At 33.6% G+C, this 26,518-nt stretch overlaps 1 protein-coding gene across 32 annotated transcripts in view; it reads left to right on the top strand.

Annotated features, from left to right (window-relative positions):
* The window catches only part of ADGRL3 (adhesion G protein-coupled receptor L3), a 798,980-nt gene that overhangs the window by 425,749 nt on the left and 346,713 nt on the right, over window positions 1-26,518 (top strand). For all 32 annotated transcript variants that reach the window (XM_070505775.1, XM_070505772.1, XM_070505777.1 and 29 more), the window contains one exon: window positions 21,560-21,669. In XM_070505775.1, the coding sequence (XP_070361876.1) occupies window positions 21,560-21,669 (110 nt within the window). The remainder of the gene's footprint in view (window positions 1-21,559; window positions 21,670-26,518) is intronic.

Genomic DNA, 26,518 nt, shown 5'->3' with positions numbered 1-26,518 from the left:
ATGACTCTTTTTGGATCATATTGCAAGGATAATTGCCATCGCCAAACAATGCAGATGGGGTGATGAAAACTGATAAATGTGCACAATGAATATAAATCCTTTTTATTTATACTATTTCCTAAATCACTAAAATATCACTAAATGTATTTCTACTGTTGCTTAAATGAGTAAAAAAATCACAAAATTGCTAACATTTCTGTGTCGTTAATTGTGAGAGCACTTCTAATATACAATAGCCTTATCCAGCAGCTGCAGTTTTGAAAATATATTTCAAGTGGTGGTGCTTTTGAGATTTGGAGTGAAAACTCTTCATAAAGAAACTAAGATTTCTTTTGGGGAGGGCTGAAAACATTTATCGAGTAATGTTTTTAAAATAAATTACTTTTTAAGATAATTTTAATAATGTTTCAAAAAATAAAAATTTTATTGGAAAAATAAAAAGAAATTATTAAGCCAATTAAAAAGAGGTAATTGGATTAAGTATTTATTTTTAAGCAATTTTTCTGACAAAGTTTGTATATGCATGTTAAAAACGAATTTTTTTGTAATACTCTAATAACTGGAAAATGTATGAGAGAAAACATAACTTATTTTCTTTGTTTTGCTAAACATCTGTGGGATGACCCATAGCATAGATAACTTCATCAGCATATTGGAAAGTTTTTTTTTTTTTTGATACCAACATATGCATGGAATGAAAAGCTATATAATTAAATTGGGGCAATTTTTTTGTGTTTAGTTATAGAATGCATAAGATCTTAATAATTATCTTTTATCTTATTTTTTTTAATGCTTTTGGGTTTATAATGATAATTCTCTCTCTTTTTTTTAAGTATGCTTTTTTTGTTGAGGAAGATTGGCCCTGAGCTAACATCTGTTGCCAATCTTCCTCTTTTCTGTTTTTTTTTCTTTTCCCCAAAGCCCCAGGACATAGTTGCAAGTCCTAGTTGTAGGTCATTCTAGTTGCAGGTTCTTCTGTGTGGGATGCCACCACAGTATGGCTTGATAAGCAGTGTGTAGCTCTGTGGCCTGGATCCAAACCAGTGAACCCTGGGCTGCTTAAGCAGAACACGCTAACTTAATCACTCGGCCGTGGGCCGGCTCCCTATCTTATTTTTTACACAGTCTGAAAGTTAAAGGTATCTCTTATTGTTGATATCAAAATAGAAAATTCTTTGGATTGATTGATTAAATAAAGCAGAGGACAGCAAGTAATGACCCTTATTCCAAATTAAACCTGTTGCAACACAGCTTAATTTGTTTATCATCTGTGGAGGCTCTCTTGCTACAAAGACAGCGTCAAATAGTTGTGACAAAGCCCATCAGTCTCACACGGCCTAAAATATTTACTATCTGACCTCTTAAAGAAAACTTATGCTGATCTTTCAAAGAAATATATACACACAAACTATGTATATGTCATCACCATATTATGGTGTATTTTAAAAATCCCTTTGCAGAAAAATATTTGGATACAGAGCCAATAGGCTCCTCTAAGATTGTGTCCATTTACAATTCCCTGGCCTACAATATTTATAGTTTTGTTATAATTATAGCCCTCCCTTTTTTTCTTGTAAGATCATTTTTCATATAATGGCTGTCAATAGAATGATGAATTAATGCATAAATCAATTACTGAGCACTTGCTATATGTAAAAAAAGTAAGTTCTCATGATATAAAAGTGAATAATGTTGTTCCCAATCCAGTGGGAGAGTCACAGATAACATAAATCAACACATGCATTGTGTGCACAAGACAAGATGTAGTCAGGTCTGAAAGAAACTCAGCTATTGAGGACTCTCACTTGCAAGGAGCTCAAGCCTAACTTAAAATGACTTACAGAGAAAGAAATAACTCTTTTTACTGAAAAGTCCCAATTGACTTTAGGTCTCTCTTCATCCAGGTGCTCAAGTGATGCAATCAGAAATCTGTCCTTCTCCACTTCTCTTGTCCTTTGTGTGGGACTTCATTTTAAGGTATTAGCATATTGGCTCCCAGCAGCTCCAGGCTTTAGTTCTTTACCTTTCAATCTTAGTTTTAGGTTACCAGCAATCTTTTTCCCAGTACTTTCAGCAAATATTCCAAGTCCGGATATGATTGGCTTCTCTTGGATTGCATGCCCATTCTTGATCCAGTCACTGTGAACGGGAAGATGCATTAGGTAGGCATGGTTCACATGCCCAAATAGATTGAGAATATGAGCAAATGATTCTGCAGAGCGAAATCCGGGTGCTTTTGTAGGGATGGGTGCTAGGTGGGCAAATAGATGTTGACATTGAATTAACCTGAAAGTTGTTCTAGGGAAATTTTTTGATAATGCACTAATTCCATATACTTAGGATTTCCTGCAGTGATCTTTCTGGGAGATATTTTGAGCTAAAAAGAATGTGGCTTTGTCTTTGATGATGTACGTTGAAAAAGTAGTCCATGGGAGAAGACTGTGCTAATTGTAATTTTTCTTGAAAGTTTTGAATTTCTCATATTGTGTCCATCCTGGTAATTAGTTAATCTGGAAATTTGGAACTTCCAACAAAGCTTCTGATTTTTATCATTTATATCATTTCATAGTGATGAAAATTTTTATAACAAATGTGACTTTTTCATTAAGAAAAATATATTTGAACTTTCTCTCAGTACCAAAAATTTTACAAAAATCTCTGTAAAATTTGTCTGAATACAAATATGACGTGACTTTTATATTAAATTTGATTCTCTTGGGCTGGGCCCATGGCCAAGTGGTTAAGTTTGTGCACTCTGCTTTGGCACCTTAGGGCTTTGCTGGTTCAGATCCCGGGCACTGACCTAGTACCACTCGTCAAGCCATGCTGAGGTGGTGTCCCACATATCACAACTAGAAAGACCCACAACTAAAGATATACAACTATGTACCAGGGGGCTTTGGAAAGAAGAAGGAAAAATTAAAAAAAATAAAATCTTTAAAAAAAATTTGATTCTCTTATTCATTATTATGTATGAGGTGAGTTTTAAGTATTTCCAGATGAATATAAAATTGTTAATGTGCTGTAGGATAAGTAGCGACTTGAAAATTGAACGTTAAAATGTATTAAAACTTTTGTCCTTCTTAGAATTCTATTTCATTTCATGTTCGATTATTTCTTGAAATAAAAGTGATTATGAAATTTGTATTATATAGTAAGAAGACCTGAATCTACTTTAAAGAAAACTTTATTCTTTAATTGTTGTGTGGGTAAATGTACAGAGAGAAATGGAAAGGAAAAGTGTTTTGGGGATGTAGTTCTCCAAAAATCATGACCTTCCAAAATGAGCTGCCTTTCATTATTATTTTCTTTTTGTGGCTCCTATCAACACTATTGATACCTAAAAGAAAGTATCTTCTTTGTGAGCAGTATTATACTTACACATACTATATGACTTGCCTTTTCAAATTCATACAGAAACCCTATGAAGTGTGGATACAATTATTATGTTCATTATATAGATGAGGAGTTTGAGACTTACAAAGTTAAATAACTTGTATATTGATAATATTGATATAGTGATATAGTGATAATTTACTGTCCCAGGATTCACTCTCAAATTTGCCTAATTTTTAGGCAGATGTTTTTAACTTATGCAAGGCTGCCTCCTTACCTCTGTCATATAATTTGAAAAACATTATAATAAAAGCAATAGTATATATATAAAATCTTCAGTAGCAAATCTTTTATGATTGCATTTATTAGAAATGTGTTTCCTCAGGCTTATCATTAAGTCAAGTCAGTATTAACTAAGATAAATAAAATGAAATAAAAAGTAAGAAAACACCTTTAAAAAATACCGTTACATTAGGAAAAAGTTACCTAAAGTTTGAGCTGCTTTTGTGCAAATGCCCATCTTACCTATTTAGCATTTTTGGCTCAAAATTCAGATTGTGGTTAGTAGCAACCGAGGCCTTCACTTTTCTCTAGATTGATAAATTAATTCAAAAAAAAAAATTTTTTTTTTTTTTTGAGGAAGATTAGCCCTGAGCTAACATCTGCTGCCAATCCTCCTCTTTTTGCTGAGGAAGACTGGTCCTGAGCTAACGTCTGTACCCATCTTCCTCTTCTTTATATGTGGGATGCCTGCCAAAGCATGGCTTTACAAGCAGTGCCATGTCTGAGCCCAGGATCCGAACCGGGGAACCCCAGGCGGCCAAAGTGGAACGTGTGAAATTGACTGCTGCACCACCAGGCCGGCCCCATTCAAAAATTTTTTAATCAGTGATTTCTATATGCTGGCTGCTATGGTAAATGATAGTATAAGATGGCAAATTAGACCTCTGCATGAGTCAAGTTGCTCACTAAGTTTTATTTTACTTTTCTTCTATGAAACTCTAATTATAGAGTTGACTTTAATTTAATTCAGTTAAAACAAATATAATGTTATCATAGCTTTAGATTTTGAGCAAAAACATGCATTTTCTTTGGATTCTGAGATTCTAGATATATTTGGAATATATTTTACTCACTGGTATAAAAGAAAAGTACCTGCTTCCTTGTCAGTGTTGAAATTCAAGATTGGTGGTTGACTTAGTCCCACCTGTTTGGTTTTCTCCAGTAGCTTTTGATGCGTTTTCTTAATCATATGTTTTTGATGTTGAAATAAAGCATTAAATGTTCACTTTATTGTGAAAAAGGCACTCATTGTTTTAGTGAGGCATGCTTTTCATCTTTCAGCAGACAACGAGACAAATGTTATTAATGTTCTTTACTGCTCTCTTTTGGTTCCATCACTTGTATGTATAACTATAAGCCAGCATCTTAAAATGTCTTTAAAAGATTAGTGTGAATCGGGGCCGGCCTCGTGGCCCTGTGGTTAAGTTCACGCGCTCCGCTACCGTGGCCCAGGGTTTCTCTGGTTCGGATCCTGGGCGAGGACATGACACCACTCATCAGACCACGTTGAGGCAGCGTCCCACATCCTACAACTAGAAGGACCCACAACTAAAAAAAATATATACAACTATATACTGGGGGAATTTGAGGAGTAAAAGCAGAAAGAAAAACAAAAGCAAAAGAAGATTGGCAACAGTTGTTAGCTCAGGTGCCATCTTTAAAAAAAAAGATTAGTGTGAATCATTAGCTTAGTTTTTCTATATGAAGTGAAACTTATATGCGATCATTTGCTGAGTGAAAAAAAAAAAGCCTTGCAATAAAGCTACACGAATTGGTAGAAACATAGAAAAAATATGTTTTGTTGCACTTTTCTTCATTTCTGCTTGCATTGTACTCAAGAAGTCCTTGAAGATTAGGGTAAATATTTATCAGACCCCATCTCCCTTAATTTTGGAATATAAATTTTAAAACCGCATGTTAGAAATGACTACGTAAGTGAGTTATTTGGTTCCTAGGTAAAATGCAAGTCAGGCAAAGGTTTTTTGTATTTTTGCCTTAACATTTTGTAGATGTTGGCAAGTTGAGGTGTAGAAGTCATATGCTACATTCCTAGAGTGAGTCTCCATTGATGTAAAGAAAAGTCCATGTATGATTAAGAGAGCTGAAACAATGAATTTCCTCCCTTTAACTTCTCCTCACCTGGTGGATACCATCACATTTTCTCGTTGACTACTTGTTCACGTCCATTTAGACATTTCAGATCTAGTTAGCCGTTGCAGCTGCGTATTTTTAATCCCCTGCTGTTTTTTCTCTTTGCTAAACTTCCACTGCATTTCTAAGTTGGCATGCTATTAATGGCAATCTCCCAGTATTCTTTTCCCCTTGTAAAAGCAGCAAACACATCCTTCAGTTTGCATACACTTGCCAAATGTCTACTTTTCTGATACTTTTTATTTGTAAAATCTGTTTACTTATCAAGTGGATTAAAATACTTGAAATATGGTAAACAATAAAAAGCATATGTGGTTTTTTCCCCCTTTTGCTCCTGTCCGTTCTTGTACATTCCTTTTAGGCTTCTGCGTTTTCTTTCCATCATTTTTATGTAACTTGCTTCCAGCCAAGAAGCCATGAGAGTGGCTTTCCCTCAAGCTGACGCAAGTATCGCTCTATAATTAGACCACAGGGAATGCTGCAGAAGGAAACAGCCACCTTCCGTCTCGCCTTTAGGGACTATCTATCATCTCTGCACACACTCAAACTTCATAACCCTCAAGCGCTAAATCTGCAGATGTACAAAAGCACCTTAGGTAAATAAATGTTTATTCATAATTGCATGTGTTCGAAAATATATTGCCAATGGATGGTAACTGAAATCAATATCTGACAGTAGGGGAGTTTTATTCACATAGATGTTGTTCTCTTTGGAGACTCATTTCTTTAAAATGTGGTATAAAAATTCCCATTTAATACCAAAGGCCAAGAAATAAGGTTGTCTTTTTTTTTTTTTTTTTTTGGTGAGGAAGATTGACCCTGAGCTAACATCTGTTGCCAATCTTCCTCTTTTTACTTGCAGAAGATTATCCCTGAGCTAACATCTGTGCCAATCCTCCTCCACTTTGCATGTGGGACACTGCCACAGCATGACCCGATGAGCCCAGGACCTGAACCCGAGAACCCTGGGCTGCTAAAGCAGGGCACACAAACTCAACCACTATGCCAATGGCCAACCCCAACAAGGGTGTCTTTTTAATTCTGTAGCTAACCAACTAACTGACTATCTAAACCATTTCTTATATTTGCTTTTCTGAGAAATTTGAGTCTTTCTGACTAATTTTGAACATGTCTCTTTCTTTGGAGAAGGAACAAACAACAACCACAACAAAATCCAATTATATAAATGTAGGTATTGGATTGGAAATTGCTAAGTATTTCAGACTATCTATTAGAAAACCAAAGGATGGATACCCAAGTTATTTCTTTTGAGGTTTAGGTTTATATCTTAATCTCTTTGGGGACAACAGAAAACACTGGAAAGCAAGAGACAGGAGTCTATTAAGAGTGCTGTTCTCTGCCATGGTGCCACATTATAGCAGTGTCGCAGAGGGGCAGTACTTGTGGAAGGACACTGGAGGTTTACCAGCAGCCATTCAGAGCTCCTATTGTGTGCACATCAACACAGAACCAGTGCTTCATTTGTCACTTTCCTAATGTAGATCTGCTGTAACTTCTGCCCCTGGTTGTGTTCTCTGTCTTAGTGGGCTGCACCACCAGCCATTCGATTTTCAAAGCTGGAGTCAGCCTTAGTTCCTCCCTCCTTTTAATTCCTGACATTCCAACCAATCAAGACCTTCCAATTTTACCACCCGAAATATTTCTTGAATTCACCATTTCCTCCATCTCTGTTATGAGATCCCTATGCCTATAGGCCTTTACTCCACAAATTCTAGTTCTCCAGACATGGCCAATTAACCTATGTTGAAAGCAATGAGAGCTTAGTATTTGCTTGCTCATAACACATTCCATGGTTCCATTTAACCAAATAGTTCACGTCCATATTCATTTAATACCTAGCTGGATAATGTTTATATAAGTCACATAATTTCCCAAAGCCTTGGTTTTCTCACTTATCCATGTGTACAGCCTTATTAGGGTCATTGTGAAGATTACACAAAATAATGTGCATAATGCACTTTGTAAAGTGCTGAACACAGAGGAAGCGATCAATGCATGTTAGCTACTATCATTTATTAACATGTTATACAAAATCTTTGTATTTGAGCCTCTGTTCACCTGTCTAACCTGTTCTCTTGTCAGCCTGTACCTTCTGCTCCAAGAGCACCAAATGGCTTCTAGATTTCGACATTACTATGCTGTTTCAATTCCCTTTCTCTCTCTCTCTCTCTTTTTTCTTTTTTGGTGAGAAGATTGGCCCTGAGCTAACATCTGTTGCTAATCTTCCTCTTTTTGCTTGAGGAATATTGTCACTGAGCTAACATCTGTGCCAATGTTTCTCTATTTTTTGTATGTGGAATGCCACCACAGCATGGCTTGATGAGTGGTGTGTAAGTCCATGCCTGTGATCCAATCTTGCAAACCTTGGGCTGCTGGAGTGGAGTGTGTGAACTTAACCACTACGCCACCAGGTCAGCCCCTCCTGTCTCTTTTTTCTTTGCCTGAAATGCCTTCTCTATTCTTTCACTAGTTTCACCAACACGACTTACTCATCTCTTAACAGTTAGTTCCAGTGCCAACCTCCCCCAGGAAACCTGCCCTGATATCCCCTATTCTGTCCAGGTTAGGTGTCTATTAGTTTCTAGGGCTGCTGTAACAAAGTACCACGAACCAGGTGGCTTAAAAAAACAAAATTTCTTCTCTCACAGTTCTGAAGTCAGAAATGCTTAGATCTCAGCAGGGCCATGCTGCCTTCGACACTCTGGGTAGAATCCTTCCTTGCCTCTTCATAGCTTCTGTTGGTGGCTGTCAATCCACGGTCCTCCTTGGTTGGCAGCTCCATCACTCTAATCTCTTCCTCCGTCATAATATGGTGTTTGTCAAATCTGTGTCCAAATTTCTCTCTTCTTTAAGGACACTCATCATATTGGATTAAAGGCCCACTCTACTCCAGTCTGACCTCATCTTACTTCATTACATCTACAGCAAGATTAATTCCAAATAAGGTCATATGTTGAGGTACTGGAGGTTAACACTTAAACACATCTTTTTGGGGGACGCAATTCAACCTGTAACAGTGGCTGTTACGTGTACTTTCATATCACCTTGCATACATACTTCTCTCATTGCACTTAACTCATTGAGTGTTAATAATCTGTTCATGTGTCTGTCACCTCTAGTAGAGTTCAGGCTCTTTAGAGCATGTGCCATGTCTAATCTATCTTTGTCTTCCTAGCCCGGGACACATGCTGGGATTTTAATACATGTCAGCTAAATGGATAAATCATTCGTCCCTATTTAAAAAACAGGTCTTGTGAAACAAAAGATTACAAGGATTGTCGGATAATTCCTAATAATCTGATTTTTATTTTCCCGTTACTACAAAGAGAAAGGGAAAAGGAATATTCTGAATTAGGAACAAGGAGAATTTAGTTCTTTTCCCAGGGTCCTCATTGTTAATGCAGCCTTGGGGCAATTACTTAATTTCTCCATGCTTATCTATAAAATATGAATGAAGGAAGTTAGAGCTTACAAATTCACTTTCAGGTATTTATATTTTGCCCTTTCCATTCTAGAACCACCAGAGACTTAATTTAGGCAGAAAGTAGGGGCTACTTATGAGGATCCTGGTATGTTATGTTTGGTTTTTAACCTGGAGGAAATGAATTGTCATGAAAATCGAGTTGAGTTTATGAAAAAGCTGAACTACAGCCCCAGTAGTGAAGCTGGTTGAGAAGGGATCCTGGAGATGAGGGGAGCACGCACAGGGTATGAGGCTGAGTGGATGCTAGAGGGAGGGAGGAGAAAGAGATCCAAGAAGTGTCGTTGAATGAATCTGTTGAACACTTTATCAAATGCCACATAGGATGCTATGGATAATGGAATCTAAAATTTCAGACTTTGGTAGAATGATACTTTTGATAACTATTGGAGGATCTACATGTTTTTATCTGTGTATCTGTGCTTCAGTGAGACCTCTGTTGAGATTATTACATCTTGTAATTATAGCACATTTACATTTCCCTCACTGTTTCCCCACTTCATATTACTCTTGATGTAGGGAGATGACGCCCTGTTGCAGTTGTTTTACACTTGAGTAGAGTAAAGCTCAGAAGGATAAATGATTTGTTTGTACAATTATTACTTTGAAAATGATCTTTTAATTCAAAATCTCTTTCTTAAAGTAAAGCAAATATGTGATTTTAATCTTACTTTCTCTGACTATGACCACACATATTGCATTCTCTTAACTACTGAAAAATCAACGAATGTTTCTTAATCATTATCTGTCTTCAGGGGGATGTCCTATAAAGTCAAAAATATTGTGTGTATTTGGAGATGGACGTGGTTTTAAAGTGCAGCACAGCTCTCCCAAACTAAATGGTTTCCTATTTCGTTTTCTGTTAATCAAGCATATTTTAATTAAGCTGTTCATGAATAAAATCTGATGGCATATTGGTATAAATATTACCACATATTGATAGTTTTAGTTGATGGTAATCCAGTGTGAAGGAAAGAAAGTGAAGTACGCAGTGCTAGGTGGCTTTTCTTGCTGAGTAACATTTCTACATTGAACCTAATTAATCAAAAATGAAACTGTGCGGTTTGGATGTGGAATACTTTACTTGGTTGCATGTGAAGTTGGTTTTATTTTACTTGGAATTCCAAATTAAAGACTTAAAAGAAACTAATTTCTTTTAGAAGACATTTATTTTATCTTTACCTTTTTAATAATCAGAATTTTTTAATATTATCATGTATCTTTGATTCAGGAAACCAGCATTTATTGAATACTCATGCCCTCCTGGGTTACATGTTGTGTTTTCCTGTATATTATTGCTTTTAAGCCTCAAAATAGTCATAGATTATAATTAAAATAAACAAAGATTGAGGCCCTGAGAAGTTACGTACCTTGTCTTGTTTTTCACAATAGTATGGGTTCAAATGTAGGCTTCTGAATTTAATTTTAGAACACTTTCTATATCACTAATAGTATCTAACCTCTTGGTTGTGGATTTTTTAAGTATCTTAAAATTATTTCATGGTGCACGCATTGTTAGGTGCCTGAATACTTCCATTGCACATTTTGCGTATTTTAAACATATGTGTAAAATCCATTGTGGATAATACAATATAAATCCTTTTAAAAACAGAGAAGATAAAATGATCATTTTCCGTTATAGACTTTTTCAATCAAAAAACAAATCTACAACTACTATTTTATAGTAGAATTGTATTTTTCTTAAAAAAATTATATTCTTGAAAAGAATATATTCTTGAAAAGATTGGAAACCATTACCTTAACATCAGAGCATTGTCCTAGTTAAGTCTTAGAATATATGTGAATAATGAAGTCTAGTAAGTGCATTGTAGGCACATAGTAGGTATTCATAGAAAACTTTAGTTTTTATTGTGTGTTTGTTAATTAGAAATATTCATGAAACTTTGTTTCTCTAAAGGAAACAATCCTTAAACAAAAGAACGATGTAATGACTGTTGAATAATATTGATATTGATTGATATTTTATCTGTCAAGTTTAAAATATAAGTAATGATTGCGTGTATTTCATTATAAAATTTTCTAGAAGCGTGCATTAGGCATTCTAGTACATATTTTATTTCTATTTCATATTTGTGATTTCATAATCAAAATGGAAACTCTAATAGAACACAAAAGTGTTTAATCTTGTTTGAGTTCAGAAATAAAAAGTTCTTTCATTTAAACTTCAAATTGTGCAGAATATTCATTAAATTATCTGTCTATATCTATCTATCTACCCATCCATTTTAAATGCAGGAGGAAACACGAATGCCAATCATTGAAAATGGTAACAAAGAAAATAAATATATTGCATTTACCTGTTACTTATTCTCTGTAAAAAGTAGGTTCTAATACCAGATTTTTTTGTTCCTTTTTCTCTTTCACCACAAACCTTAAATGGTTGGTGTCTCTCTCAACCATGAATAAATTATGAAACATATGTCCCAGATAATTTATTGTGTTGGATTGAGTATTATAGTCCTGTTTGAATATATGTCTCTCAGATATGGAGTAAGGACCACAACTTTGTAAAAGATCAATGTGAAACACTCTCTGAAGACAATGTCTGTCCTCATTATAAGATGTCATAAATTGTCATCACAGTCATTCTAAGATGGATCAACTAACACTGTTACCATCTTAAGCCCTTTAGCAACTGTAGCAGAGGTTATCCAGTTGTGAATATTTATCAGCTTTCTGGACATGTGGCAAGGTAGATTTCCATTGAACCAGAGCTTCTAGGTGACCCACACCTGTACATTATCTCTAGAAAGAGGCTATTTCTCATTTCCATATCGAAAATAAATGTAATGTTTCAGAGGCAGAGAGATGTACAGCAAATATAGGAGAAACTTTGGAAGAATTTTACAGAAAAATAACTTCCATGAAAGCTGGGTTGTATAGATGTTATTATGTAAAATTTTAAAAGAGTTAAAGTTATCAAAATATGAAGTAGTTAATATGTATACTCCTGAAAAAATTATCATCCTCTTTAAATTTTAAATATGCTTTGGAGTGATCGTGAAATAATAAATGTTCGCTTTGTTTTTAAAAGGAGAAAAAGTATTAAGGAACTGAAAAATCATATTTATCTTACATCTCAGTGATAGTCACTGTTGCTACAAATCCCTCATAGCTATTCTCTACATTTATGCATGCAAATAGCTATACAAATATTTTTTTTGTAATGTTTTCATTTTAAATTTCAATATGGAATTTTTTCTCATGTTGATAAAGGAAGAGTTACTATATCCTTTTTAATGGCTGTCTAGCATCACTTAGTAGGGATGCATTTTTATGTATTTAACCAGACTCTATACATTAAAATGCTCATACCATATACTTTCAAAGTAAAATACATACTGTGTTCTAAATTTGTAAAAAGACTTTATATGTCCCCACATGTTTTTTGGGAACTATGCTACAAACTTTATAATGTCTTTAATATGAGGGGCTTTTCACTTGAGAAGGCATGTTAGATACTGTTATTTGCCTACCAAAAACCCATCCTCTGACTGCCCCCACCTTCTTCCTCATTGGCATAACCCTGATTTGTTCACTGTCTTCTAAGCAGCCAGGTGCTTCAGAGGAGACTGGGTCCGTCTCTGGCCCTGTCATAATGAACCTTCACTGGATAAAACCAGTCATGGGGATGCCCTTCCCCTTGTGATTGTGTTAGGCATAGACATATTGACCTAGGCGTAGGCACTGGCTCACTTTGGCCACTGTTCTTTAAGGATAGTCGGCTAAGGGCTTTTGTGTAGAACATCCCTACACTTAAAATGAGACACAAGATAGGAACTTTAATTTTTCTGGATTTTATCTCCGTGGAACCGCTGCAAATGCAGTGGCCATCCTAAGACCATAGGACAAAATCCAAGAGAATTTCATCGAATCTAAGTCACAGCCATGATTTTATTAAATCTCTGAATTAGCCAACTTGAACCAACCCATCTTCCAATTTTTAGTGTGTGAGATGATACAACCCCTGCTTTTAAACCACTTTAATTTGTATTTGCTGCTCTTTGCAGCCTAAAGCATTCTCATACAAATAGAAATGTCTTTACATATTTCTTGTATTTATTGCTTCCTGGGGATACCATGAATCAAAGCAGGTAGGATATATGCTTGAGATGAGTCTCTGTCTGATGTCATGATGACTTAATTCAACAAAGCCAGCCCAACAAGCCCTGCTACCAGACGATGAAGCATCTCAGAGGAGGAGGGACCCACGAGAATTATTGGCCTTCAGTCACTGGCACATGTGTTGATTTGCAAATACTACATATTGATGAAAAAAAAAGTCTAAATGACTCAGTATGGCATACCTCTCTTACCCCTGTCATGCGGATAGGACAATTTTGGAGCTCAGGGAAGAAAAGAATGTCTTACAGCACTCTTAGGAAGTATAATGAATTAAGTCTGTCTCTGACTTTAAAAAAAAAAAGAAGAGTAGAACAACATAAATAGTCCTGGAAAATAGATTCATATATTAATATCCTAATTAATTCTTGGCAAAGTGGACACTGTCTTCATTTAAGAAAAATATATGCTTATAAAATATATGTACATATAAACTATTGCTCCTTTTTATTTAAGAGAAAATGAGCAATACCTTTACCTGCTGTACTTTCAGATAATGAATGTAGACTTGTACTCTGATTTATTTGGTTAACAATATATTGCAAGTAAAGAATGTTCAGCTCTGAAATGCTGCCACAAGTGGATGGTAATGAACTAATACAGATGCAATTCCAGTTATTTTTAAGTGAAAAGTTTTTAATAATTTTCTATAGCCATTGTTATAGCATTCAACTATTACTAGAAGACTCCAGCTTAAAAATCACTGATATAGAACTCAGGACTGAAATGCTTTCCAAGCAATGTTTGTGAACATGTTAATTTTAAAACCACATTTTTATTTATTTTGGACGCATGCTTCTATGAATTGTACTCATGTGTCTAGCATAGCTGATCATTTTGTTTTTGGAGTGGGTTCCGTAAGTGTTCTATGAATGTTGACTGATGATTATGATAATTTGTTCTATCAAATATTACCCACAGACATGTAGAATATTTGGAAATTAGCCTTCCTTGCAAAATTACAACATTTTGAAACATTTCTATATTTTCAGAATATTATTGTCAATTTGAAAAATTTGCAGGAATAAGCCTCTATGGTTCATAAATTTGTAAATTTATGGTATAATAAAACAATCTGAAAAGGGTTCTATTTTTTAAATTGCCATTGAAAAGTTTAGAGCATAGGCAAATAATATCTTTTTAGTGCAGTAGAGACTTAGTATTTTAAATTAGATTTTGTCTTATTAGAAAGGTATAATAACACTGAAGCATAAGTTCCATTTAATATGAATCAATAGGGTTTCTTCAATAATAATTTTTTAATGTTTGATATTTCACATTTTGCAAGATTTTATCAGTCAAAAACAGAAACTACATCTGATTTCTGTAAAATGCTTTAAAATTTAATTTATTGTTCAGGTAAATCTAGCTCAGTTTCTAGTTCAGTAAATCAAAATTTATGCGCTGAGAATTCTGTTGTGATAAAACAAAACAAACATATATCTTTTAGCCAAATTATACTCAAAACATCTATTTGCGCTGCAAGATAATATATGTAACTGGAGGTCTATGCATCCTTTTAATAAATAAAACTGTATATTATGGATACATTAAACACCTTAGCCATGCTCTGCTGTAGTGACATGCATTTTACTATGAAAGACTTCTTCAAGGTGACTTCCTTATGAGAAACAGTTTTCAATATGTCTTTTTACTTAAATTCTTGTGGTAGGCTAAATAATGCCCTGCCAGTGGTGTTGACATCCTAATCTCCATAGCCTGTGAATGTTACTTTATACAGCTAAAGGAACTTTATACATATGATGAAGTTAAGGATCTTGAGCTGGGTGAGTTGGAGGTGCAATCACAAGGGCTGTTCTAGGACGGAGGCAAGAAGGTCAAAGAAGGAGGAAGGTGATGTCATGTCAGAATCAGGCCAAGAAAAGATCATGTGACAAGGGGCCACAAGCCAAGGAATGAGGGAAAGAAACCAGGAAAAGGCAAGGAAACAGATTCTCCCCAGAGCCTCCATCTGGAACCAACCCTGCCAACACATTGGTTTTGGCTAAAACCAAAGACTTACTTTGGACGTCTACCTCCAGACCTATAAGAGAATAGATTTGCATTGTTTTAAGCCACTAAGTTTGTGGTAATTTGTTCCGGAAGCAACAAGGAAAATAATACGGTACCCTAGTTTCTATGGTCCTTCTTTTCACTCATCACTTTGGTCGTCTTTTCACTTGCTTGTATCAAATTACATTACACTAATGTAAAGGAATGTTCGTGAAATCACATATAAAAGAATATAGAAAGATAAAAGACTGGAGGCTAGAGAAGCACCTTGTGAATCATAAAACTTGGTTTACATGCATTGCCACAGTGTGTTCTGAAAGATCCTGAATTACTTTTAGTTTATGATTTAGAATCAATGTTCTCAAAAATGAAAACAAGTTAGGGGCCTTATTACTTTTGTTACTCTTCTTAAATTGCCACTTAAATTGTATGTGGACAAGACAGGCAAATTCCTTTGTTAATGCTAGGGGTATACAAAAGAATGTTTTTATTTTTAATGATGATGTTTGATTTCTTTTTCTCTGACCACTTAGTTCTCTTACCATTTGAGATCTAGATGATTCCTTTATGACATATCTACTCATATTCTTCCGTGAGATAAGTGCCTTATCCTGCCAAGTCCAAAATGAATGCGATATCAACATGCAGAGTGACAGGCAGTGGAGAATAGGGAAAGTACTGTCTGAGGAGGAGAGGAGAGTTGTCCTGTCAATTGATATTGAGAATATTGTTGATAGTCACACACCAATTTAAGTTTTCTTGTATTCCTGCATTTCACCCTAGAATTAAAAACTACTACTTACACTAATTATCCAAACCATTTTCAGGTTTTAAACATTAACGTATTATGATGACGGCACCTTTTTTTTTTTTAGCATGAACAGATAGCTTTAAAACATTTTCCTCTTAGAGCATAGCTCCTTCTTGTATGATTCAAACATTGATTTATCATACGTTAGATGCTGTGAACTACTTGCGTATAATAATTGTATCCGTTTCTTCATTACATATGCTTTTGTATAAATGTCATTTGATACATGCTAATGTAAATTTATATGATTAATTTTACTAACAAAAAGACACTCATGAAGCACCTTTTCTGTTTTTTTACCCTGTCGTATCTTGTCATTCCAGTGATTTTCGGTGGAGTTTTATATATTTACATTGCTGAAGCATCAATTGAGAAGTTTCTTAACATTCCCAGGAATGGCTTGTTTGTACAAACTGATTTTAGAGTGTAATAACATGTGATGGAAGAGTTTATTAATGGAGAACCCCTGTAGATTATACTCCCTGTACATAAATACGACAATATTTTATTTAAATTATTTTAATAGTACAGTGTTAGATTAGTAGAGCTGTGGAACCAACCATACCATCCTTATATGTCTAGTTTGTGAAAATGTTTTAAACTATTGTTACATTTAAGGCTCATTTTTATATACTTCATCTATAAATATGTTGTAACCAAACATGGGATAAGGGGCTGCTAATTTTTATCCGGATAATGGAAGTTAAAACAAACATCACTTTATTGAATTTAGCAGAAAAGAGGCTGATTAATTTATTTCATATATAATAAGAACTTATCTGAATAATTGCCATACACATAAACCCAAATATGTCATGTTTACTATATGCTGCAGTATGCTGTCACAAATAAAGGAACTTATTTTGCCCAGAGATGACTTTTTCATTCTCATGCTTAACTAATTTTGTTCTTATACTGCTATGAACCATACAGGAATGAATTAGTTAGCAGCAAATGATTCTGTATCCTATTACTAATCATGTGATTATGTGTTTCCTCCCTGGCAGTCATCATAACACATCTTATTAAGTTAATCAATATTTCTGTAAAATTAGTGCTAATAACCAATATCATTCAACATATTAAATAACATTTATTAAATAGACTTGATCCATAGATGGCAATTATACTTAAGTTGGAGATTTATATGTGGGTTGAATTAAAACAGCATGTGTTTTTTTTTTCTTTTGGAATAGTCTCTGTATAAATATTCATTCACCCTATTACTCCTTCTTCCTTATGTTCAGAGATTGATCTTTCTGATTCCTGCATGCCAATTTGGGGTGAGAGGCCCTGGTTATGAAATGTTAATTTAAATTCAGAACCTCCTTGGAATGCCTGATCCACACCATGACTGAATGAATCCCGGGCCACTGAGATATTTCACAGCTGGTCTTTACCTTCTCAGATCATCACAGTACTCCTGAGAATCTATCAGAGTGAATTAACTCAGTTTCCCAGAGTGACCATGAAATGTATGACTCACGCTCTCTCAAGACGGCAGTATCATGGTTTTCAGGTCATTGTTCTGGAGTCCAGTGACTATCATTTGATTACTGAGAGTCTGGAAAGTCATTTAACATCTCACACCTAATCCCTCCTCTGTGAAATTGGGAGTAGTAATCTTCATCTCAAAGAAGAAGGGATGAGTAGGTTCTATGTGAACATGTTTTCCAAGTTTAAAAGGTGACACAGCTATCGGGCATTGTTACTATAAGTCTTGGACTTTTCTTAGGGTATCCCAGGGAAAGTAGTTTGTATAAAACTAATGACTTGGCTTACAGTTGTTTTGTTTTTTTTTTTTTAATGTAAATCTGTTTTTCCTGTTTCTACTCTCAACCAAAAGAATTTGTGTGCTTTTCTGTGTGTCACTTCTGTGTTATAAGTTTCTCTCAAAAGGCTCAGTCTATCTGGAATGAAGTGTTATTAACCCATTCTGAAACAGATGACTAATGTTAATACTGATAACAATGATGACAACTACAACAACAAAAAGTCTGCCAAGTGCATAGATATGACACTTTATAATTTTTTCTAATGCATTTTTATAAGCACATTAACTTTGTGAGTAGTAAAATAACTGGCCCCCAAGTTATGTATGTGAAAATTGAAGCTCCAAGAGATTTCATTCAGAATTCTGTCTGATATTTGTCAGTATCATCTGCTTCTGCTGTATTTTAAAATTGTCTATTGTTGGAGTAGAAAATTTTTTATCACATAAGGTTTTTCTGGATAAAATACTGAAACTGTAGCACTGTAAATAAACCTTAATACTTTCATAAAATTATGACATTTTCTCTGTGAATATCAGTGGATTAGGATGCATTTGACCATATGATAGCAGTCTTTTCTCATTCTTTTTTGTGGGTTTAAAAAACATCTTTAATATCAGGGATACTGAAAATCATTTTAAATTTGTATTTATATTAAAAGAAAATAATGAAAAATTTGAGGTTAAAGCACATGAGAACATTCAATTATTTTATTTCTCTTTTATCATCTATAGTATTTTATAATGAATTTACTTGTGACAATTTTGATGTAACTATAAAAGTACTCTTACTGGTGTAAATTGTTCAATAATCTTTAAAGTTAATTTCATTTTGACTCACAGTAACTCAAATCATTAAAAAACACACAAGAAAACAGACCTTTAAACTCTTGTTTTCAAAATATAGCTAGTCTTTAAACAATCAGTATTACTTATGCAGAAATAATACTCCAGAGATTGTCTGCCTCTCTCCTTTTGATTTTTACGAATCTTAATTTATAAAAAGCATTTGATATAAAAATAGTAATGAAAGGCAAATGTTATATAGCATTGTTTTCTACAGAACAATGATGACAATGACTGCGATATGTTGTAGGTATAGCATGTTTTGGTTTATATTCCTCTTCACATTATCTCATAAATTACAAGGCTTTCTTGACTCATCTTTGGTTAAGATTAAGTAAGATATTTTGGACTCATAACAGTGTCTCAGGTTTATAACAAATGATCACTTGTTTCAACTTTATTACATACGTCTACATAATTAGTATTTTTATAACTTAGTATGTAATTTGTAAATTGGTCAATGCACATGTTTTGATAATTGGATGGATGGATGGAAGTGTATAGTGCTCATATTATATTTTTTAATCTAGTCTGTGGAAACAACCACTTGAAATTCTTCTTGATTCAAGGTAACTTTCTGTGCAACATGTTAACACTTCCATAATTGTAAATTTTAACCTTTATGCCCTACTCATAATTAGGTAGTAATCTATCTGTTGATATCAAGCACTGATTTTTTTAAGTAATAAAATAATTGCAATTGCCTTTCTATAGCTGATAATTATAAGAATAACACAGTTTCTAAGTGAATTTTATTATTAGAATAGTAGTAATTAGAATAAAAGGTTGATAATAGGGAGTAAAACAACAGCAGACCAAGAAAGAAAGTATTTTTTTTATATATATATATATATATAATATGAACATAGATATAATATATGTATAATTTGAAACATGCCATAATTTAATGCTTGGACATAGAAATGATATATTTACAGAATATTTACATTTCACCAAATTTTATCTTGTATGCTTCTTTCATTCTTTGTTATTTCTAGTTCAAATGCTTTCCTCATAATAGCCAAGTTTTCTAAAACAATTACAGAAATAATTAGTATAAGTTTATATAGCTGCTCATTGTGTAAAAACCTGCGATAGATATATGAGTTTATTTTTTCAAGGAGTGATGTGAAAATTGTATGCTTTAACTATGAAAACATGTCTTTTAATTTGAGACAGCTTCTTCAAGTGGGTTTTCTTTGTAATAAGGAAGTATTGGTAATTTTTAGAAGTTTGAGTACAATTAAATTGGCAAGCTAATCTGTCTGCAGCGCACGTGTGAGGATAGCCACATTTAGATTAATATATAATGCACGGCCACCTGATAATCATTGTCAGACATTAAATAGACACAAGAGAACTTTAGAACATGCTGATCCTCAGGATTAACTGTTACGCTAAATTGCCTGACGAGTATAGAATATTAACTTTTATTAATCTCTCACTGATAACAAAGAATATATTTTTCAGCTTAAGACATTCAGTAATGAATCAGTTTTCATTTAGGGACTAAGTAAAATCCTCATTAAGCCTGGCAAATAGTAGCCTCAAGTAAACACAAAGCATTTTCACTGTAAATCAAAGTGAGTTCTGCTCTAGATGCTCCTTATCCTGCCACTAACCTCGCCAGGATTCAACGGTATCTCATATCAGAGAATGAAGCATCTCGTTAAGAAAGTGACAGAAAAATCTAGCCCTGAGGTATTATGTTTCTGAGATGAATAAACAAGAACATGAAACAGAAGATAACTAGAGTGTCTCATCCTATACACCTAGTACCAATATTTTGGGTGGGAAAAACCATTGTTTTCCACAGACACTTCTAATTATTGATAAATTACTGAATCTAGAATGTTTCTGAGTAAAATTTACCATAACAAGGCTGCTCTGAAGTTATGTCTTCTTCATAGTAAGAATTAATTTTATTATATGTATGTTTACCCATGATTAAATGTGGGTAGCCCAGATCTAGTTAGCCAAAATGCCACAAAAGATGCCTAGGTTTTATTTCTATTTAAATAGCAGTATTTGATTATTTTCTTTGGCGATTTAAAGTTATTTTAAATTATAGAATATTGGCATTTGTGAATCGCAATCTGTGAGGTTGGCATCATTATTTGGCTGAACACAAGGAGAATCAACTCTTAAAAATGATTTTACCCATGGGTTAGTCATATTAATTTATATAAATTAGATTTTAAGATATATTTTAATATTTAAATCTTAACTTTAACATTCTTTTTAGATTTGACTAAAAGCTTTTCAACACCATATTTTCCCTGCCTTCAAAATGAATGCCATAATAATCAATGAATTTATTTTATAACTGTCTAATAAAACTGTGTTTACATTTTCTTAATTTTTTTTTTTTTGATGAGGAAGATTGTCCCTGAACTAACATCTGTGCCAGTCTTCCTCTATTTTGTAGTGGGACGCCACTACAAAACGGCTTGATGAGCAGTGCGTAGGTCAACACTTGGGATCTGAACCCACGAACCCCAGGCTGCCAAAGTGCAGTGCGTGAACTTAACTACTATGCCACTGGGCCGGCCCCCTTTTTTTTTCTTTTAATAGGAGTGAATCTTTCCTACCAAATAATCTTTCTTACCTGTCTTCACATTAACAGTATCCTGTGGACCAGTTATTGTTGCTTAAGCACTATTTAACTCTTCACTCAAAATCATGCTGTGTTCAATCAAGTATTAAATTAGTTAATATGAATAAACTGAATGAATTGATTTTTATGTCTAATTTTTTTAAAAGTATATTACAGATATTTCCTTCATAAGTCTGAAACACTAAATTGACCAAAACCTTATTTAAATCTGTATAACAGGAGCTAAAGTGAAATTAGTATTGATGTTAATGATGATTTAAGTTTGCATAACTTTCTATTTCTTCTTTTCTTTTCTTTTGACTTCAGGTGCAATAACAGAACCCAGTGTGCAGTGGTGGCAGGTCCTGATGTTTTTCCAGACCCGTGTCCGGGAACCTATAAATACCTTGAAGTGCAGTATGAATGTGTCCCTTACAGTATGTATATTCCTGTAATTTTCTTATAAAAATAAATTAAACTTTGCTTTGCATGCATTGACAAAATATTCTCCAAGAAAACATAAAAATAATCTCATAAATTATGTGAAAAACAAAACTGGATAATTTTAATTTTTCCAGATAATAAACCCTCCCCACCATTGGAAGGATTAGATGCTGCTGCATAATACTACAGCATTTAATTTGGAGTATACATTTCTGTACATCAGTACCTATTCTAAAACTCTTTTATACAAGACTATAAGTATTTAGAAAAAGGTTGAAAGAGTGGTATGTCAACATTACATCCTTCCAGGTCCAGGCAAAAGTAAATAATATGCTTGTATAGATAGTGGTATAGAAATTGATAAATTTTCAATTTGATAGAAGGATTATATCTGACCTTCCTGTGCTATCAACATTTTGAAGATTAAAAATATATTCATTCAGAGGGAGCAGACTGAAAATAAAATACAAGGATTCCATGAACTAAAGCACTCTTCAGAATGTATCTTTTACAGCCTCAAAAAAGCCTGTCTTTTCAGCCTTTATGTCAGATAGGGTGTATGCCAACAGCTTATTTTTTCTCCAGGAATAATGAAGAATCAAACAATCACAAATGAAACATTTTCTGTCTTTTTTACCCAAAGGAAGAATCACCATCTCAAATAAAATATTTTTGATCTGACTAGTTAATTATTCATGAGATTTCTTAGTGAAGATCACTCAGGAAATCCTGTATTCTCATCTTACATATTCAGCTGATCCCAGAGGCATAAAACACCTGGGATCATAAACAAATCCCAGATTCCAACTTCCTTTGACATCTCAGAAGAAGTGAAGTGTCTGGGGACCAGCAAGTTTACTGTGCCAAAAGATAGTTCTAGACTTGCCTCATTTATGCTTATTTAAGAAGCAGCACATTGCTTGTGAGCTGTCAGTGTACATATTCCAATAATAGCAATTTGGCCAGCCGGAAATGCATTAAAATTTTAAAATAATAATGAAAAAATAACAGAAAACTTTATTTTTGCTTTATTTATTGTGTGATTGATTAGAGAAAGTTTATCGAGTGAAGTTTTGTAAGCTAATTTTCTTTGTAATCAAAAAGCGTAAGTGTATAGGTTGTACTGAAATCTCGATTGAGGTTATGCTTCTTGCATTGTTACCTCCAGAGACCCTTCTAGGAAAATATAAAGCTCATCCTGACCATTTATTATTCATTAGTGATATGTTAAAGAAATAACATTTGTAGGCCATTTTGGAACTAGGACAATTATATTTGGATTGCATAATAAGATCTTTTTGAGATATGTAGAAGAGCTGTTTCCAAAAGCATTTGATAAAAATATACAACAAAGTATACCTCATTTTTAAAGACAATTTTAGGAAGCTTACAATCATATTTTTGAAACATGAAAGCTAAAATAGAAATGTCAAATTACAGATTTTTTTCACAATTTTTAAAAATTAAAGATTGTCACAGCTGTCTCTTCAATTTTCTGTATTTCTTCAGAATTTCTTTGAGGATAGCTACTTGAAAATCCTCTGCCAAACTCATTCCAGAAAAGTCATCTACTTAAATCATTTCAACATAAATAAGAGCTTGCTCAAACACTTTTTGTGTAAAAGAATTATGGTTTACCACAGATTTCCTTTCTCTCTTAAAAATTTCCCGAGATAGGCAATTTGATTCCTGAATATCCTGTATTTACAGGTTTCTGGTAATCCTGAAAATTTACTTATTGCCTTAGAAGTATGTCCATATTATATTAAAGTATTTATTCAAGTTTTTTCATTAAATAAGAATTACGGACTTAGGTGTAACCACTTGCCAGATTTTATACCGGTTTAATTTGTATGGTATAGCATGATTGTGTTTATTTAAATTATCTTCGGTATACTTCAGTTAAAAGTATGATCATAATTGGGAATTCTTTTAGTAAATTTAACATGATTTTTAAAGCAAATAATCCAGAAGAAAGTATAAACTATAGTGACTCATTTGAAAGGTAGGTTGGTTTAGTAGAAAGACAACCAGAAATAAGGGAGCCCGGGTTTAAAATATATTTTGGTTACTTAACAAAAAGCCTGGGTCCTTAGCTCAGGTGAGCTATTAAAATTTTCAGGATCTCACCTTACAGACCTTCCCTAATCTGTAGTAAGTCGTGATTTAGATCAACACTAAGGTCTTTTCCTTGTCTCTAGCATAAAAGACACAGACTTTTCCAATGCTGAAAAGATTCACTTATTTAAGATCACTATCATTTATTGGCACTTACTACATGTCATTTACTACATGGGTTACATGTTTACATACATTATTCTATTTAATTCTCACGGTATCCTCCCCGTTAGGCATGAGTATCACCATTTTACTGAAGAGGAAACTGAAGCTCCGTTGGATAAGTGAATGTCTCCTGTAGAATGTAGAATAGCTAGAAAATGGCAGCGCCGAAACTTGAGTGTCTGTCTAATTCCTCTTCTTAAGGACCTAGCTATGGTTCTCCCCATAGATTTTTCCCTTTATATTTTCATTAGTTAATCAGCTTTGTTCAATATTTAACTCTTATAATTTTCATCAGTACAGTAATGGCACATGGTGAAAGCAAGTGAAAGATGAAAGGCCCTTTTTATTAGTTCTTTTGCTACTTACTTTTAAAAGGTTTGTATTCTTTTCTTAAAGCAGCTGAATCACTGCAAACTTTTGTGTTCCCAAACACCTAATGAAGCTTTATGGCAAAAACTAGTTTGTGCTATCAAAATACCAGCCACAATTTAGAATGAGCCTCTTATCTAAGTAGTAACTTAAGAAGTTGTTTAAATTAGCTGTATTATAAGAGAAAATCTTTGTACTTAATATGCTTGTTAAAAGACCCCTGTTGTATTAGCAGAAGGCAAACTTCAGATTTAGGATTCAATATTAATATTTGAAAACTTTTGAGTAAACAGTGAAACAAATAAATAATGTTAGGTTCTATTTTTTATACAATTCAGTAATATTCATTTTCATTTTGAATTTAAGATGACAAACTTCAGTATATATAGTGAGATATTTAGTGTTTATGAATGCTTTCCTCTTAATATTGATATGTGGAAAAAATGTTATTGATATTTTCTTTCTTTATAAAGGCTCTGTGTCTGTATGTATGTTTCCATGGTTAGACTGATTTTTAAGGTGATACTTTTTCATGGAAAAATACAGGAAAAAATGAAAATTATAGAAATATAGAAAAACAAAAATATATAGGAAAACAAATATTAATGATGTATAAGCACATTAGAAGTAAGATAGACAAAAAATTCAACAAAGTTCATTGTATCGCACAGGAGAAGTAAAGTTAAAAATATCCACGGTTAGCTTGCAATAATTTTTGCACAGTGTTAGGAGTCAGTAAATAGGTACATAATTGATAATTTCAGTTTTAGAAGAAACTTAGCTTAAATTAAGCAAATGATATGACTTTTTTAAAAAGATGTTGATAGAAAAGAAAGTAAGAAAAATTAGTGATTGTAAGCAATTTAGTGAGGCTGCCTTCTTTTGAGTGTCTTGTACTCAATTTTTCTGAATCGCCAGTTATAGTTAATCTTTTCTAAGTCTTAACTTCGTCCTACTGTCTGTATTTTCTTGTTTGGGTTCACAGATACTCTGTGACCAAATTTTGGACAAGTGAATCAATACTTTTCTCTATTCCAGTCACACCTTAGTTCCAGCGTGACTTTTATAGCCTTCTATACTCTTTGTTTTCTTTTGAGGTTTCAATTTCCTCATTAGTGATATTTTCTCCCTAGGAGATGACCTAAATATTCCAGAGGTTAAACCTCAGGGCTTACCAATGCCACATTTTTGCCCTCTCATCTTCCTTCTCACCCCACCTCCATCACTTCTGGCCTGATTTGGGATGGAAATTGTGGCATCCTCAAGTAGAGCTTTCTTCATTCAGCCAGTTTACAGGGAAGACTTGTGTTAGAGAGAAGACAATAAAACAACTAATCACCTACTTAGGGTATTTCTGAGCAAAGAATCTTTACTTTGTATCCTGCTGACAATTTGTCTTTCTTCCAAGGCATACAATTTTACGCACATTACACTCAAAAAGTGCTTGTCTTCTCTCATAATCCGGTGTTTCTCTTCAGTCCTTTGTTTCTTCTCTTCAGAAATACAAAGCACATATTACTTATTCTAGCAATCTTCTCTCATGGTGGATTTTCTTAGGAAATAGATGGGGGAAGCACACAATTTGGAGAGCTACTAGAAAAGAGTGTGTGATTAACCCATCTTATGTTATGGCACTTACAGACTTTCTCCGCATTCGTATTAGCCAGCTGAAGAGTTGTGTAGGTGATTGTCTTTATGGAAAGACATTCAAAATGAGTATTATTGGAAAAGTAATATTAACAAATAATTATATAATCTGTAAGTTTTGTCTTTTTTACTATAAGAAAAAGTGTTATACTTTTTTCAGCATTTAAAACAGAGAAAAGTCTTTAAGTATGTATTTAGTTATAATAACTAAATACATTTTTGCAGCTAATGTTCAAATGAGTACATACTTTAATATGTGCATACTTTGGTTCCTATTATGTAAATAAATAATTACGTATTTTAAAACATGCTGAAATTAACCCATATGTTTAATGTTTAAAAATCACAGAAATGTCAAGATATAATTTGATTCCCAATACCTCAGTACCTTTTCGACTTTCTGGCATATAGGAGACATTCAATAAATTAGTATTGAATGATTGAAAGAAAAAAGAAAATGTAGTCAAAATGGCTCCTCCAAAAGCATGTTCATCGCTGGAATGATAAACACAAGAAACTCTTCTCTACAAACAAGACCTTTTT

Source organism: Equus asinus, chromosome 3, assembly GCF_041296235.1.
Source record: "Equus asinus isolate D_3611 breed Donkey chromosome 3, EquAss-T2T_v2, whole genome shotgun sequence".
NCBI lineage: Eukaryota > Metazoa > Chordata > Mammalia > Perissodactyla > Equidae > Equus > Equus asinus.
The sequence above is the reverse complement of the archived record's forward strand: the minus strand, read 5'-3'. Positions and strand labels throughout refer to the sequence as shown.